The sequence below is a fragment of the Cynoglossus semilaevis genome, chromosome 16 (genome assembly GCF_000523025.1).
Source record: "Cynoglossus semilaevis isolate Cse_v1.0 chromosome 16, Cse_v1.0, whole genome shotgun sequence".
Classification (NCBI taxonomy): Eukaryota; Metazoa; Chordata; class Actinopteri; order Pleuronectiformes; family Cynoglossidae; genus Cynoglossus; species Cynoglossus semilaevis.
Window position 1 is genome coordinate 1,293,156 of NC_024322.1, and position 15,384 is coordinate 1,308,539.

A 15,384-nucleotide genomic window follows, 5' to 3' on the forward strand; every position below is an offset into this window, starting at 1 on the left:
TGTGATAGGAATGGCTCGATACAAGTTCTTCATGTCCGATACCAATGTCGATCTGCTACCTCCTTTTCTCTTTCTTACCTTCTTTTTTTTTTAAACATAATTTAGCAATTTTGAATTGTTTTTGTGTTGGTTTTGGCAATTTTTAAAAATGTCAGTGTTTTCATAAAAGCCTTATTTTTACGCCCATCCCTGCCCACATGCATTCATTCTCAGTAGAGCGGTTGCCAGCTGATAATTTGGATCTCCGAGACAGGAATGTTCTTTGCTTAGGTATCAGATCAGACAGACTACAGTTGTTTGTTTTTTTTTTTTCGATATGCGATCCTGGAATTCTGACCCATATCATCATGGGTTCCGAGTTACGTTGCGGCCGTATGAATTTTATTCCAATGTAAGTCGAGAAGCCCCTGCATCACAGTAGAGGATGATTTACCCTTTTTTTTTGTCCCATTGTGTGTCCAACTCCACGACTCCATCCACAGCTTGTCCACCATTACTCCGGAGGAAATCGGAACCTGATCCACATGAATATTTTAGCACTATCAGATGTTCACTCGATAGACGAACGGCACCGCGCTGCAGCTGCCGTCCTGGCGGTGTCGTTGTTACAACGTTTCCCTTCACAGTAAACAGAATGTTTCCTGTTCAGACTACTTTGTTCCATCACCTTACGGCCTATTCACACGGTATTAAAGCAGGATCTGCCCTATTATCTACAACGCCCTTAATGACGTTTATCACTAGCTGGGTTTACTTTTGTGTTGACTGATCTAATGGACCGTCATCTCTCTGTTGTAACCGAAACATGATCGTTTAAAATGATCATGCAGGATGGATACCGGTTGACTGATGTTCTCCTAATTGAGATATTAATTTACTCATAATAATAAAAAAAAATCAGTTTGGGTTATTACTTCCGTTGTCTATGCTGTTTTATCTCTTCTCTCATTCTTATCATCATATCCAATCTGGTATATACTGTATATACACATGTATATATATATACATATATATTACTACCTTGAGGGATTTTGGCTGCCTGTCATCATCTAAAGCGGCGTCGTGTTCCACTCTCTGGCAGTCTGTGTGCAGCCAAACTTTGAGGTCTGGAGTTGTTCCAAAAGTTACAGGATCGAGTGTGATGCAACCAGGAAATGGCCCGGGGCTTGAAGCTGAGACAGAGGGCCCCCTAAGTGGATGAGTCCAAATTTTTTTTTTTTTTTGAAGTACTTAAGTCTAAGCTATCTGTACAATATGTACACTGTTTAATCATACTGTCAGGCAAACTGACATTTCTGACCTCTGCTGGTCGGCTGCTGGCTACTGAAGTTACTACAAAGTTACCGGAATCGGAAAAGCTTTTCCATTGTGACAGCACGTTGGTGACTTTCATTAGGTGACGATTTTATTTTTATTTATGTGGGTGTGCAGAATAAAGCAGACTTTATTGTTTTTTCATTGGGCCTGGTCATTCTCATTTTCCCCCCCCCCCCCCACTCCCCTGGGTATCTTTTTTTTTAAATGCCACTGGATGCAACCCAAACAAATCTGACATGTGATTTGATTTAAACCTCCTCCTCCTGGTTTCTGCTCCAGCCTCCAGACTCTGTAAAACTGCTGAGGTCACAGGAAACCCACAGCTACACTCACATTCTCACAGTTGTGTTGATGGCATCCTGGCCAAAAGGGCTGCACTTCAACGAAAAAAATACATCCAGGAGATGCAGTACCAAGAGAACGGCAGGTCCAGGACGAGCACCAGAGTCAAGATCACTGGAGCTGTGACAGAGGGGAACGCGGCATTGATGACACAGACCATATGTGTCTCTGCAGCAAGAATAACATCTGACTGAGCTAAATGCATATCTCAGAAGACAAACGTTCTGTACAGACTTCCTCGAGAACTCTAGCGAGGGGCAGAGAAGGGGAGAATGTGGTTTGAAAAGGAACATCAGCCAAATCATCAGTGTGGTTCAATTCAGTCGGACAGCCCATCATTATGGCGTAGTAAATGGTTGTAGCACCGTGAGGTTGGTTGGATGGTTTTCGACTTCTCTGGCACCTACAAATTCAACCCAAAAATCTTATATGAACCCTAACTCCCTCCTCTGAATCATCAAGCTTCCAAACTAAACCTTCGCTCCGGAGAAAACTTCACTTTCTAGGAAGTAAGTCAGCTTCTTCACTATAGCTAAAAACTTTAACCCTCGGCTCCTGATAAACCGTATTACCCAAAGCAGAAAACTACTATCCATCCGTCCATCCATTTTTTTCCCCTTATCCGTTACCGGGTCGCAGCAGTCTCCATGACCTCCACCCAAATCACACTGCACCGTACCAACCCCCCCTGAACCTTCCTGTGGGTGGTGAGTCCACTGGAAGGTACCAACTGCCCTAACCGGGATTGGATCTTGCCCAGGAGGTGAACCCTGGGCTTCTCCACCAATGACAGAGACATTACCTCTGGGCCAAAGTACCACCCAACCTACTTGGATACCTTTTAAAATACAAGGGGCTCATCAACTCACGTCAGAATTCTGTTCCGGCAGTGAGACGTAAACCGATTTACGCCCCAAGTCGGAACTCACCTAGGTACGTTTGTTACTCATCTACCCCTGGCAACATCATAATCTAGGACAGGGGTCACCGTCCTTTCTGAAACTGAGAGCTACTTCAAGGGCGCTTAGTAATACAAAGAGCTACTTGTTTGATACTTGACTTCCTTGACAATGTAATAATAATTAGTTCTGGGACATCCGACGCAACCTTCACCATTTATCCGGGCTTGGGACCGACACTATCGACACACTGGTTTGTGCACCCTAGTGGCTGGTTTACCGTAGTCATTGCACCTATTTGAATATCATTTCAAGTGTACCTGATTCAAAAAGCCCAGGAACAGTACAATTTTTGACCCCTTTGTTGACTAGTTCGCCATCTGCCATATGTCGGAATAATGATGGTTTGTGCACCCTAGTGGCTGGTTTACCGTAGTCATTGCACCTATTTGAATATCACTTCAAGTGTACCTGACAGATGCCATATGTCGGAATAATGGAACAAGACTTCCTGAATGAGTTTATGGGAGATGGTGACATCCACAAAGGAGGTCGAGGGGGGTCATAGGTTGAGGATGTCGTTCACCGAGGACCTCCGGTATATGCAATGTTTTCCCGTTCTTGTTGCCTTGCTCTTGTTGTTCTTGGTCTGGTGTTGTCGATGACAGTTCACTCTCTGTGATGTTTCTGCATTTTTTCTGTTGTTATTATTACGTCAGGATAAAAAAAAAAACAAACAGCAGAAGGACTGTCGGTGTAAGAAGGTCAGTGAGGTCGCTGTCTGTGCTAACAGCGGCCGCTGCCCCGTTTAGACAGTGCGACAATGCTGACATGCGACCACTGGACTCTGTGTGGACCCTCAGACCTTAATGAGGTGGTCCGGCTGAAGGATGACACAACAATACCGCATTGTGTCTGTTTTTAGCGGAACCTACATGCAAGCGGATTAAAATAACCTGTGTGTACATTAATAGCATCATGTTGTTTTTTTTTTTTTGTTGTTGTTGGTTTTTTTTTTTTTGGAGTGCGGTTGAATATGTGAACACAGAGTTTTAGTTGCGATGACATGACTGACCACAAACACTTGGGAATTTTTCTCCCAGCAGAGCTTCCAGTTTATAAATACCCACCTATCTTACCTGGAAATCTGTGTGACTTCTAACGTACCTCCCCATGGTGTATATCTACTCACCTATCTACCCATAGATCACCATCATACATTCATAACAATCTATATTATTAGTCAACGTTCTATTAACATTGCACATGCCAACCTAACAATCCATTCTGCTTCTTGCTAGGTCAAGTCAGGTCAGTTTTACTTGTATAACCCAAATATGAAATTTTGACATGAACAGGGGAAAAGTGTAGGAATGTGCATACACACTCGATCGTATCTTAAAATGATATTAGCAAGACAAAGTGTAGCATAATTAGTAGATGGTAGACCCACTGTCCAGCCAAGTGTTTATTGTATTCACACCATCTAGTGGCATTAACTGAAAATGCAGTTTGAACAACTTTGTACCAATGTTTGATGGGCCACATTCCAAATCTGAACGGGCCATATCGTAGTTTACCACCAATAGTGTGGTCTTACTATTGCCTCTGTTTTCAGTGTTTTTTTTTATTGTCTGTATTTTCCAGTTCCAGACTATGGCTGTAAAATATAATTCGCGTCAGTGTGGACTGTGAACACGTTGTTTAGAGAATAAAAATGGTTAATCTTTTTTTTTTCTTCTTTCTGCCATCAAAGATCCAGATTAACCTGCTGAGAGTGTGCGTATGCGTGAGTGTGCGTGCAGCTAGCTTTTGATTGGCCACTGATACAGAGAGGGAGAGAGAGAAAGAGAGAAAGAGAGAGAGAGTCCTGGGTGGATCCTCCCACTATTTTCGATCATAGACACTTCTTAACTCACTCTCCTCCTCTCAGAGAGTCTGGACCAGGCCTCGGGGCTGAGCTCCACACACTCCCACACGCACACGCAAACACACGGTCGGAGCGCGTCATGGCAGCTACCCACAGCGAGTACCGAGGCTACCTGCGGAGCAGCGTGGATATGGAGGCCGGGCAGCACCGTTTCCAGCCGGCCCATAGTTCGGAGACCTGTACGTACCGACCGCTCCTGTTCGGAACCCTGGCTCTCATGGGTTTGCTCCAGGTGGCGTCCAGCGTGGCCATATTACTGCACCTGACAGGTTACCTGCAGGAGGTGAGTCCGCGGCCACTTTTCATGCTCGCACTTTCAAAAACATTACCTTCAGCAGCAACAGGCTGGTGATTCCCGCGCTGCTGCCATGCGTCAAAGCCGTCAAGTCAGACATGTTAGCGGCGAAAAGTTTATTTGTTTGATATTTATAGCTCCCCGAAACGCGTAAGCTGTGGTAAAGTTCGAATGTGGCGTCGTGTGCGATTGCGGCGTTACAAAGGAAGATCAAAAAGCAGGCAGAAAGTGGTGCCAGCGTCTGTGCGACATAGCTTCCTGTGCCTCAGCTCTGAGCCAGAGACAGGAACACGGGGAAAACAGAGACAGAACAGAGGGCTGCTGCTGCTGTTAATGCTGCTGCTGTTAATGCTGCTGCTGAGGCTGGTGTACACTTCTTTAACACACTGGGTGTGATGAAAAGTTCTTTTATTCACTCGAAACAAAAAAAGCGCCGCGAAACAAATAGTGCGTCGTCATTAAAAGCTAATTAAAGTAAAACCGTTCAAGGTTACTGAATGACAGTTATTCAGTATTTTAGGTCATTTGTTTTGAATGTTAGAAGGTAAGTAGAAACATTTTTATATTGTATTATGAAATATTAGAGCCTAGTTTGGCTAAAATTAAAACAATTGAAGTACTTGGTTGTTAATAGTCGTTAGTTACTCTATTAATTGGGTTGCGAAGTCTTTGTGTAAATCACTGTCATTACTGAGCGTTGTGATTTGAAAGGTCTCAATTAAAGGCTCTTAAGTGAGGGTTTGATATGTCATTGTTGTATTAAAACAATAAAAAAATTATAATTATGTTAACTTTACCAAGAAAATGGTGAGGAAAAAGTCAGTAATTGGAATTAAAAAACTAAAATTGTGAAAGAAAAAAAGTGTTTTGAAGCAGTCTTCAACTACGTGTGTTAATACAAAGTAGAGAGCCATTAATTTGCGATGATGAAACCTTATGTTTTTTTTTTTTCCCCCCTCCACTTGTTGAAAAAAAAATGCCTCCAGATATTTACTCTCAGAAGAAGCCTCTCTGCTGTTGAACTTTTCCTCACACTGCAGGGATTCTCATGTGACTGCGTCTTGTCTTAGACTCTCCCTCGCTGCATCTGCCCGGCTGCATATATCATCCGCGTAAAGGACAACGCAAGAGATGTCTGGGGTTGTGTTTGTAAGAGTGCAGATGTTTTCACTCACACTGCTCCACTGTTTACATGCCTCGCGCAGCTCAGATCTGTCACTAAGAGCCTGTCTGTCATAAGCTGTAAACTGGGAAGCATAAGCAGAGGCGCTCTGTAACTCAAACACACACAGATACTCATCTGCATTCTTTTAAGGCTTTGCGTCCTGGTCTGTTTGTTCCTGGCAGATCATCGGTACCAGCAGCTTAACTGCATCCTGATACTGATAATCCACTGTTTTTTTGTTGTTGTGCATTTTGATAATATTCGTGTTTCCACAAGCTCATCTGTGATACAGGAGTAGTTTATGTTGATGGATTTACCAGATACTGACACTTAAGATGGTATAAGGGCAACCTCTATCCTGGAGTGTTCTCTCACACAAGAAATAATGTAAACCCACAGGCAAGAACAAGAAGTTGAATTTTAGCCTCTTTCATTTCATCTGAAAGAAAATGTAGACCTTCAAACAAACAGAAAAGACAAGTTTAAATCTCTTTCTAAACTTACATGCTAAAGTGCGTAGAAAAAATTACCTTGACTTTTCCATGCGCTGCTATTTATTTTACACTGAATAAATGCGTTTGTGACTTTAATGTTTTAAAGTTAGCGAAATATGTGGGTCCTCAAAACATTGAGAAATATACCCCCCCGCCCCCAAAAAATATAATTTTTACAATTATTATTCTTTCTGTAAACACTTGTCCTGAACCGTTCAACATGTCACCTACCATCCCATTCTCAAGTTTCCGATGGTACCTGAACACATCTTGTATGACAGCTGCAACTTCAGCATTACAATGTCATAATCTGTGAATACCTGGCGGTTTAAAGCTGCTAGCTTGCGCGGATAGGTTTTTGACAAGCAATAGACTGAAGGAGCAGAACGACAGTTTTAATATTCAGTGTTGAAAACATGTTTAGAAGAAAATACATTCTAAAAGGTGAACAATATTTTGTAGCATTGTCTGTGGGTTTGCAAAGGAGATGATGAGGAAGCATGGGCTGTTTTGGGGGGCCTTGGGATGGAAAAGTCTAGGAACCCCTGGTTTAGATCACTTTTGTGACATAAATGGACCTCAGGGACCAGTAGTAGACCAGTACTCACTGTTGCCTAAGTCTCGATATTCTCGTATAGAGTGGTTAACAGTTCGGTAAAGCTGTTAACAGTGTCTTCTGATATTTTAAACTTAAGATAAAGCCAAAGTACACTTTTGTTGGTGATTAGTGTCAAGTGGCCAAAGTCAGTTATTCTTGACGTCCAATGAGAAGCCTCTGTGCCTTAGCTTGGTTCACAGACCCAGGGGATGCTGGCTGAGCATGTTACACATCTGCACTCTAATTCACCTTGAGAGCATCTCTGCCTGCCTTTCTCTCAGTGATTTTGTGGTACATTTCTTTGGCATAAACATGTTGCTGTGTATAGTCATGTTTACTGGAGTTGGGCCAGAGTGGAGAAACACCGGAGTGAAAGGAGATACAACTATGACCTTGTGTTTCCACAACTACACTACACTTCCCAGATTGTTGACATTCCGAGTCACGAGGTCAAGAGTTGATTTTTCAATCTGTTCAATTTGGTACGTGCATCTTAAAGTACAGATAAAAAGACAAGAAACCTCGTCCAACTCCTCTCTGTTTTCATATGATTTTTTTTAAACACGCAAAGTGAAACCAGACGTTTGTCTTGGTGGTTGTTTGAGAGACTTTCAGGCCCAATTTTCTCTTTGGATTGGTGATCAAAACGGACACATAAAAACCAGATTTTTTTTTTTTACATCTGCTGATAAAATTCAACTCAGTTGCCAAGTCGACAGTGTCTTAGAAATAATTTCAGTGCTTTATCTGGATTTCTGCCTGCTTGTAACTTCATCACTCTCTCAGGCGAGTGGTCATAGGGACAAGTCTAAGTCTTTGCAGATTTAATAATGACTCAATCGGCAGACTAATAGGTTCCTTGTTCTTTTAAAACCTAAATGACTTGTTTTCTCCGTGGACTTTATTGAGTGAGAAGAAGCACTGAGTAAACTTTATAATAAAAAGAATTTAGCGGGAGCATCCACTGTAACACCACCCAAAAAAAAAAAAAGATGTTAGTCTTCACCTTGACTTGGTCCGTGTCCCTTTTTCGACTTGAGGCTCCATGTATCCACAGCATAAGGTCATGCTAAGCTTCAAGCTGCTCACATTTCTAACTCCCTCAGTCACCTGCGGTACGTCCTGTAGGTGAAGGAATGTAGGAAACGGTACCACACACGGTGAGTGCCTGCTCATTAATGCGCCGGAATCGGTGGCTTTTAGGAACGATTCGGGGAAAAACAACAACAACAAAATGCGTTGATTCAGACACGGGGAATGTATCTGTGAGTGTGTATGTGTATGAGTGTTCATGTGTGTTCTTCAGGTTGCACCAAAAAAAAACAACAACTTGTGGTCAATTTGTGGTGTTCATGTGTGTTCTTCAGGTTGCACAAACAAAACCAACTTGTGGTCAATTTGTCTTAATGTCTTTGTTAAAATTGGAGAAGACGCAGGAGAGAATGTACAGCAGGTCTGCTGAGGTGAAGAGGGGAGTGGAAAAATAACCGACGTTCATAACTGACTCCATCTCTCGCCCCATGATGTGTTCATCTAATTATAAACATTGTTTCTACACTAAACGGTCTCTAACTTGTTCTCGTTTTTTTTTGTGTCTCCAGGTTGATCTGTCCACGGCTCCTCATCGGCCAATTGAGGTTAGTCTTTGACTCCCTAACACACACACGCACACACGCACGCATGCCAAAAGAGTTCAAGCAGGATTGATACGAGATTGTTTGGGTCAGCAAAACCCAGACAGGGAGATTTCCAGTGACAACATTGTTGTCGACCACAATTTTATCTCACTGTTTTTGGTAGGATACTGTTAACAAGGACGCAGCTGCTCGTCTACTGTCGCCTCCTGTTGTTGGTTCACGGCACTAAGATTAAAATGAAGTGAAGGATTTCAAACACTACCATCTAGAAATGTTCCCGTGTAAAGTTCCAAATCAACACCTCCTTTTTCCTGTCATTTAAAAGCACAAATATTCTCTGAGACGATTGATTAGGGACGTTTGATAAAATTTTATTGCCAATATCCAAAATGCTGGTATTGTCCCAACACTTTCTTTCCGATTCCGATATCAACCAATACCGATGTAACCGTTTAAAACTACTATAAACGTCTTAGGACCCCACAAACAATTCGAGCATATTTGGAGAAACCCGAGCATTGCGTTGTCAGGTTTCATTATTGACAACGGTTAACCGATAACGATTCTTACCGTATTACATAACTAAGCTAATATCAGCCCGATAATATCTGTCGGCCAATGCTATCGGACCTCCCTACATCTGATGCGATGAAAATCTGAGCTCTGTATAGAGTCTTCAGCCTCGGGTGTTTTTTAACGTACTCAACGTGGCAGCTGCGTTTCCAGTGCAGTCAGGTGACCCGCCTTTTTTTTTTTTTTTTTTAGTTTTGATTTGCCTCAAACAGTCCGACTCTTAAAATGCGCACATGCCAGAGACTAAGCTTCATCTGTGGCTGAAACGTCTTGAGGATGAGCAGATACTTCCGTGCAGGGGAAGCACCAAGAGATTGTTATGATTGTGTGCGTGTGTGTGGTGCGTACGTCAGACCTTTCGGATGCGTCGTGAAACATGGGTTGTTGGTCCTGTGGCCACAGCGGTGGATCTTGTTGTTAGTCTCGGAGCTTACGTAGCTGGAATGACCTGGGATCATCTCGGAATGCCGCGGCGAGTCCTTAATCTGCCTCACTGTACTAATTTCAATTCTTTGTGTGTGGTTTTCTGCATTGGTAATGTTTCGTTTTCAGGTGTGTTCTCTTTTCTTTCTTTTGTTTCGTTGTTGCTGGCTCCTAATGAGATAAATACCAGGGCACAGTGGAAAATAGTAAATCAAACTCTGAACCCTCGGGGCATCGTAAAAACTTTTCCTGCCACATGTTATTTACCATATTCACTTTCCAAACCTCTGTTGTTTCATTAATAACACCATCATTCCACTCACTTAACAGAATAGGTTTGTTAGGGTTGAGGTTTTATGAGGTCACAGTCTTACGTGTGGTCACCGATGAAAAGTCTGGTTATGGCCCAGTGTCACTGTGAGACAGATCTTTTCCGGTTGCTTTGGAAAACTTTCCCTTCCTGCACCCAAGTCCACAGCTGCTCCTTCAGAGCAAAAAAAAAAAAAAACAAAAAAAATTGATATGTCTACGCCAGGGATGGCAAACATAAGGCCCGTGGCCCAAAAACGGCCCGCCGGGATGTTCAATCCGGCCCGTTTGATTTATACTTTATTACTTTATTTTCATGATGATTTGTGAAATTATATCTCATTGAATATGAAGATGTATCTAGTTTGACACACCTGGCCTTCGCACTCTAGTATTAGACAATACGTTTCGTAGAACAGTCAATATAAATATAAAACAATTTGAATGAAACCCTTGAAATTGTTGAATATAAAATCAAATTGATTGAAATCAAATCTCCATTGAGGAAAAAATAGCAACTTTGCATTTTTCTATCCACTTTTACCATCATCAACAAAGTCAAAGTTTAAGAATCTTTGTTGTTATTTTCCCAAAGTGCAGAAATAGTATTTCCTCACTATGTTCCTGGGCAGTCCTATCTGGTTCGGAATACTTTTCTTTATTTAGTAGTCATGTAGTTATTCCCAGACTGCTGCAGCACAAAAAACCACGCATCAAAACGTCGAGCGGAGCGACCAAATCGCCGCTTAGGAGAACTATAAAAATATCATTGGTGAGTGAGCGTAAAGGCCGTGGGAGGCGGTAAAGGTAGGAGCAGAAAACAAAACACTTAGTGATAATTTGAATCCTGTGCCAGATGTGGCAGGGACTTGGCAGCGGTGGCGCTGAAACTGTTTACTTGCCTGGAAACAGTGTTTTCCTTCAGAGTATCTGCTGTGTCTTGCCTGAAGACGCCGGCCCGCCGACGGCTCAGACTGCGCAACGGCGGCAGAGTGAGCGGAATTAGCACACGCGGGGCGGGGAGGGAGGTGAGGGTGCACCCAACCCAGATCCAGATTCAGATTCACGATTCAGGATTGTGTGTTTTCTGTGCCAGGTCCACGAGGGGCACAATGGAGCTGAAAGGTTATACTCTCAGCAGGAGGCCATGCTGTCACTGAGACATACTGTAATAAAGCATACAGCAGTCGCACACACACACACACACACAGAGAGAGAGAGTCTATATATGCTCATTCACGTCCTGCGTCTCCCTCTCCCTCAGCGAGGGGGAGATTGGGAGAGACAAGAGAACAAAGCTGTGGTCAAACATGACAGACTGTAAAATAGTGTTGCTTTATAAAGACAGAGCTGAGGTTTTTCCTCCAGCCTGCCTTGGGTCAGATACTGACACTCGGTCAGCATTGCTTTCTCCCAAAACCCATTCTGAGGCAGAGGCACAAACTGTCACTAAAACCAGGGCTGCCAACAGCACAGGGATAAAGAGAAAAAAAAACAAAAAAAAAAACCCACATTTTATCCAGCGTTTCACTACTTCCTGACTCATTATTATGTATCTTCTGATCCTAGCATTATGACCGATGATTGTTTTTTTTTTATCCTTCCAGCTGTTGCGCCAAGTCAGGCGTGGGCAAGCTTTTTGACTCGTGGGCCACAATTGTCCTAAAATTAAACAGGGGGGAGGGGGCCGGGTCAGGAGCAGATAGATGGAGCGATCGTGTGAACTAAGTAATAAATGACATGTAAAAGTCATGCATAAAGATTTTTTTGACGATATCCATTGGGGAAACATGGGTGTTGTAAATACAATTTGAAAAAGTTTGCCTGGCCGGATGAAAAAGCTGAACGGGCCGCATCCGGCCCCCGGCCCTTAGTTTGCCCCCCCCTGCCTGCTCTAAGTTCAATTTCCTCTTGTTTCTGCAGGAGGTACAAACGGAGCCAGTCCTGAACGCATTGAAAGGCACAAAGAAAAACCGACGCTGTAAAAGTCCAAAGGAGGGTCTGCCATCGGCTCATCTACCAATCAGAACGTATCAGGAGTACTCCAAGAGTGAGTATGCTTTTTTTTCTTTCTTTCGAATATAGCTTGGATGTTGTTTTTTGGTACTCTACACAGTGGAGACAATGGAAGCACGAGTCTAACCAATACTGGTGTAATGTGTGCCATCGTCCTGCAGAGGGCGAGCAGGCCATCACCATCGACTGGGACGAGGATCATGGCTACTGCAACAGGATGGATTACCTAAAGGGCAAACTCGTGGTGAAGGAGCTGGGCTACTACTACGTCTACGCGAAAACCTGCTTCCGTTACTACAGACACGGACCCGAGGACAGCAGCCAGCCGGCAGCGCCCCCCGTGGACATAAGGAACACACAGCTGATTCAATACGTGTACCGTGAGAGCATCAAGCAGAACAGCAAAGCCATTATGCTAATGAAGACGGGCAGCACCGTTCGCCTCAACAGCACCAGTTACAACATGTACTGCGCTCAGCAGGGACGAGGCGTCCACCTGGAAAATGGAGACGCGCTGTACGTGAACGTGTCCAACGCCTGGATGTTGGACCTGGAGGGAGAAGGGACGTATTTCGGGGCCATAAAGTTAGGGAACTGAAATTTTTTTTTTATCCAAGAAGAAAAATGAAAAGAACAGTCTTGTGGAGAGCTGACATGCTACTGAACATTTAATATCGCCATGAAACCACTGTTAGGGAGTCTTTCACTGCCACCGCAGAAATATGAAAAGGAATCAGAGTCGTAGGCTGATAACCTGGGAGTCGAAACACAAGTCACAAAATTGACTTTATATCGTGTGTCATAACAAAACTTTCACGTTAAAACGTATCAATTATCATAAAATGATATTAACTTTGTTGCAAAATGCATAAAATATTGTAAAAAAAAAAATATATATATATATTATGTCATCAAATTTACTAATTTTGATCAAATCCAATTGTAATTATAAAGTGAAAAATAGCAAATGTTAAAGTTATGTTTCCCTTCCTTGGGACCGACCCTTTCGATCAAAGCTCTATTCTCGGTGAATATTTTTAGTAAATACTTTGAAGTATAAGTAACCTACAGCTATAGCTAACTCTTTCCAAAGCTTTACAAACTTTGTGATGCTGTGTAGATCTTTCTGGCTGATCATTTTTGATTTTTTTTTTTTTTTTTTTTTTTTTTTAAATTAGACTAAAATGCTATTCCGGCTAACTTTTAGCTGTTTTTTGGCTAATATTTAGCTATCTTTACTGTTATTTGTAAATTCTTTTGCTAGTTTTTAAATTTTTTTTTTTTTATCCAACTGATTTAATAATTTTGGCTAAAATTACGTTATCTGGGGCTACATCGGTGGTTCTCAATTATTTCTCAATTATTATCCCAATTATTAAGACAGACCTATGTTCGTCAAATCCAAAAGTCAAATTAATTGATATTTTTGGTCTCCCTTTTTTTCATTACTTTTTTTGGGTCACGTTCTGAAACTGTAATTTCAACAGTTTCGTTCTGAAAGTATGAGAATTCACACAAAAAATATTCACATTAAAATGGGGTTAGTAATTATGTGGTAAGAATTTTTACAAGTCGTTGTTACAGTTACATGAAACATTTTTCATTCTAGTCATATTCTGTGGTGGCGGTGAAACACTCCAGTACGTTTATTCTTTAAAAGTGTGTCGTTCGTATTTCTTTTCTCCACCCGAGGTCTTGGATGCTAGGTTGAGAACGTCCAAAAGACAAACCCTCTGTTGCTCTGTCCCTGAGATCTGAGCTCTGACTTCATCCAAACAGCACTGGACTTTTAGTTACAACTTTGTTTTTCTTTGGTTTTACAACAGCTCTGCAGTTTGTTTCAACCCATTTCGGTTGACACTACAACCTGTGTGCGCTCTGGTGGAAACGAACCTTCAGTGAGGAATTTGAAGGAAGGATTTATCAGTGATTATCACTGGCAGAAAAGGACGTGGAACATCTGCTTCTCGTCAGCAGATTAAGGCCCAATTAAAATAACAAAAAAACGTTTTCCGGCCCCCGATCCTCCGACCCGTGGCGAAAAACGAACGTTTAGGCAAAGATTCGCATGGTTCTCTGAAAGTTGTTGTAAGTGTGAACGCAGCAGGAAATGAGGCGTCCTCACAGTAAGTAACTCAACGCCGTCGTCTGAAATAAACACTTGGAGGCTGATTTACGACGCCCTACCAATCTCCTAGGAGCCATTTAGACATGGACGACTCACTCTGACGCTTGGTCGTTCGTAGAAAATAAGCCTTTTCTACACTGCTTACTTTATTCCCACGTCAAAAGGAAAGTTTGGGAAATTTCTGGAGTGGAGGGAACCAGAATATCAGTGTCAGACATGGACAAATGAAATCTTAACAAAAACAAGTCCGACAATGGGGAAGCTTCGGGAAAAAAAAGCCACTAAGAAAATTTAACTTTTTTTTTTTTTTTTTTACTGGAAACTAATCCTTTTTAAACATCTTTAAAACATCTTTTAAACCAAGATTTATAAGTCCTAGCTCTCGTGTTCACAGGAGTTGAGGGTCTACTGCTGCCTCCTGTGGTCGGTTTGTGTCACTAAGGTTCCGAAAGGATTTCAAATAGTATAGCACAGGGCCACAATTGTCCTAAAATTGAACGGGGGGGGGGCGATCGTGTGAACTAAGATAAATGACATGTAAAAGTCACGCATAATGGCTAAAATACTTTTAACATTTTCTACTCCATCTATTGGAGAAATGTGGGTATTGCAGGGAAAAGGCAGAAGTATAATGATGGTATAAATAAATTTAAAAATTTGGAAAAAGTGGGCGGGCCGGATCAAAAAGCTGAACGGCCCACATCCGGCCCCCGGGCCTTATTTTTCCCATTTCTGGTACAGCACATTGGGATAATGATTGCAATTGTGGATCAACATTAGAATCTGTGTAAAAAAAAAATGTATAAAAATAAATTAAAAAATGTGTTTATGTGGAAGATACACAAAATAATGTGTAATTTTGGGGGAAAAAAAATAGTCGCGACAGTCGTGTTTGCTAAGAGCGAGTGCGGCCGAATCCAAACATTTCATGCCTCGGATTCCTTGTGTACCACCACATATACAAATTGCAGTGAGTGAAATGTGGAAATAGTCAACCTTAAATGGCCCCCATCACTGACCTGGCTTAATATCGAACGTATGCTCGTGCACAAACTCGCAGTGCAGTGCAGATCTGTAGGCAGTTAAGGACACGGCCGATTTACTCCCGTCAACGTTCTCGTTGACATTAAACCCCAAAACCTTAAGAACTAATTTAACCAAGGCCGGGACTGGAACCGCAGCCCGAAGAACTAAGATCACCACAAAGCTGTGTTCCTCCAGCTATATGAAGATCTTCGTAGTCTTCCGCGTAACATTT

At 42.3% G+C, this 15,384-nt stretch overlaps 1 protein-coding gene across 1 annotated transcript; it reads left to right on the forward strand.

Annotated features, from left to right (window-relative positions):
- The first annotated feature begins 3,113 nt into the window (after positions 1–3,113).
- tnfsf11 (TNF superfamily member 11) lies at positions 3,114–14,403 on the forward strand. Its single transcript, XM_008327860.3, has 4 exons — positions 3,114–4,771; positions 8,642–8,677; positions 11,906–12,032; positions 12,160–14,403. The coding sequence occupies exons 1-4, from the start codon at positions 4,568–4,570 to the stop codon at positions 12,594–12,596; spliced, it is 804 nt and encodes a 267-aa protein (XP_008326082.1). The 5' UTR covers positions 3,114–4,567; the 3' UTR covers positions 12,597–14,403.
- The last annotated feature ends 981 nt before the right edge of the window (positions 14,404–15,384 follow it).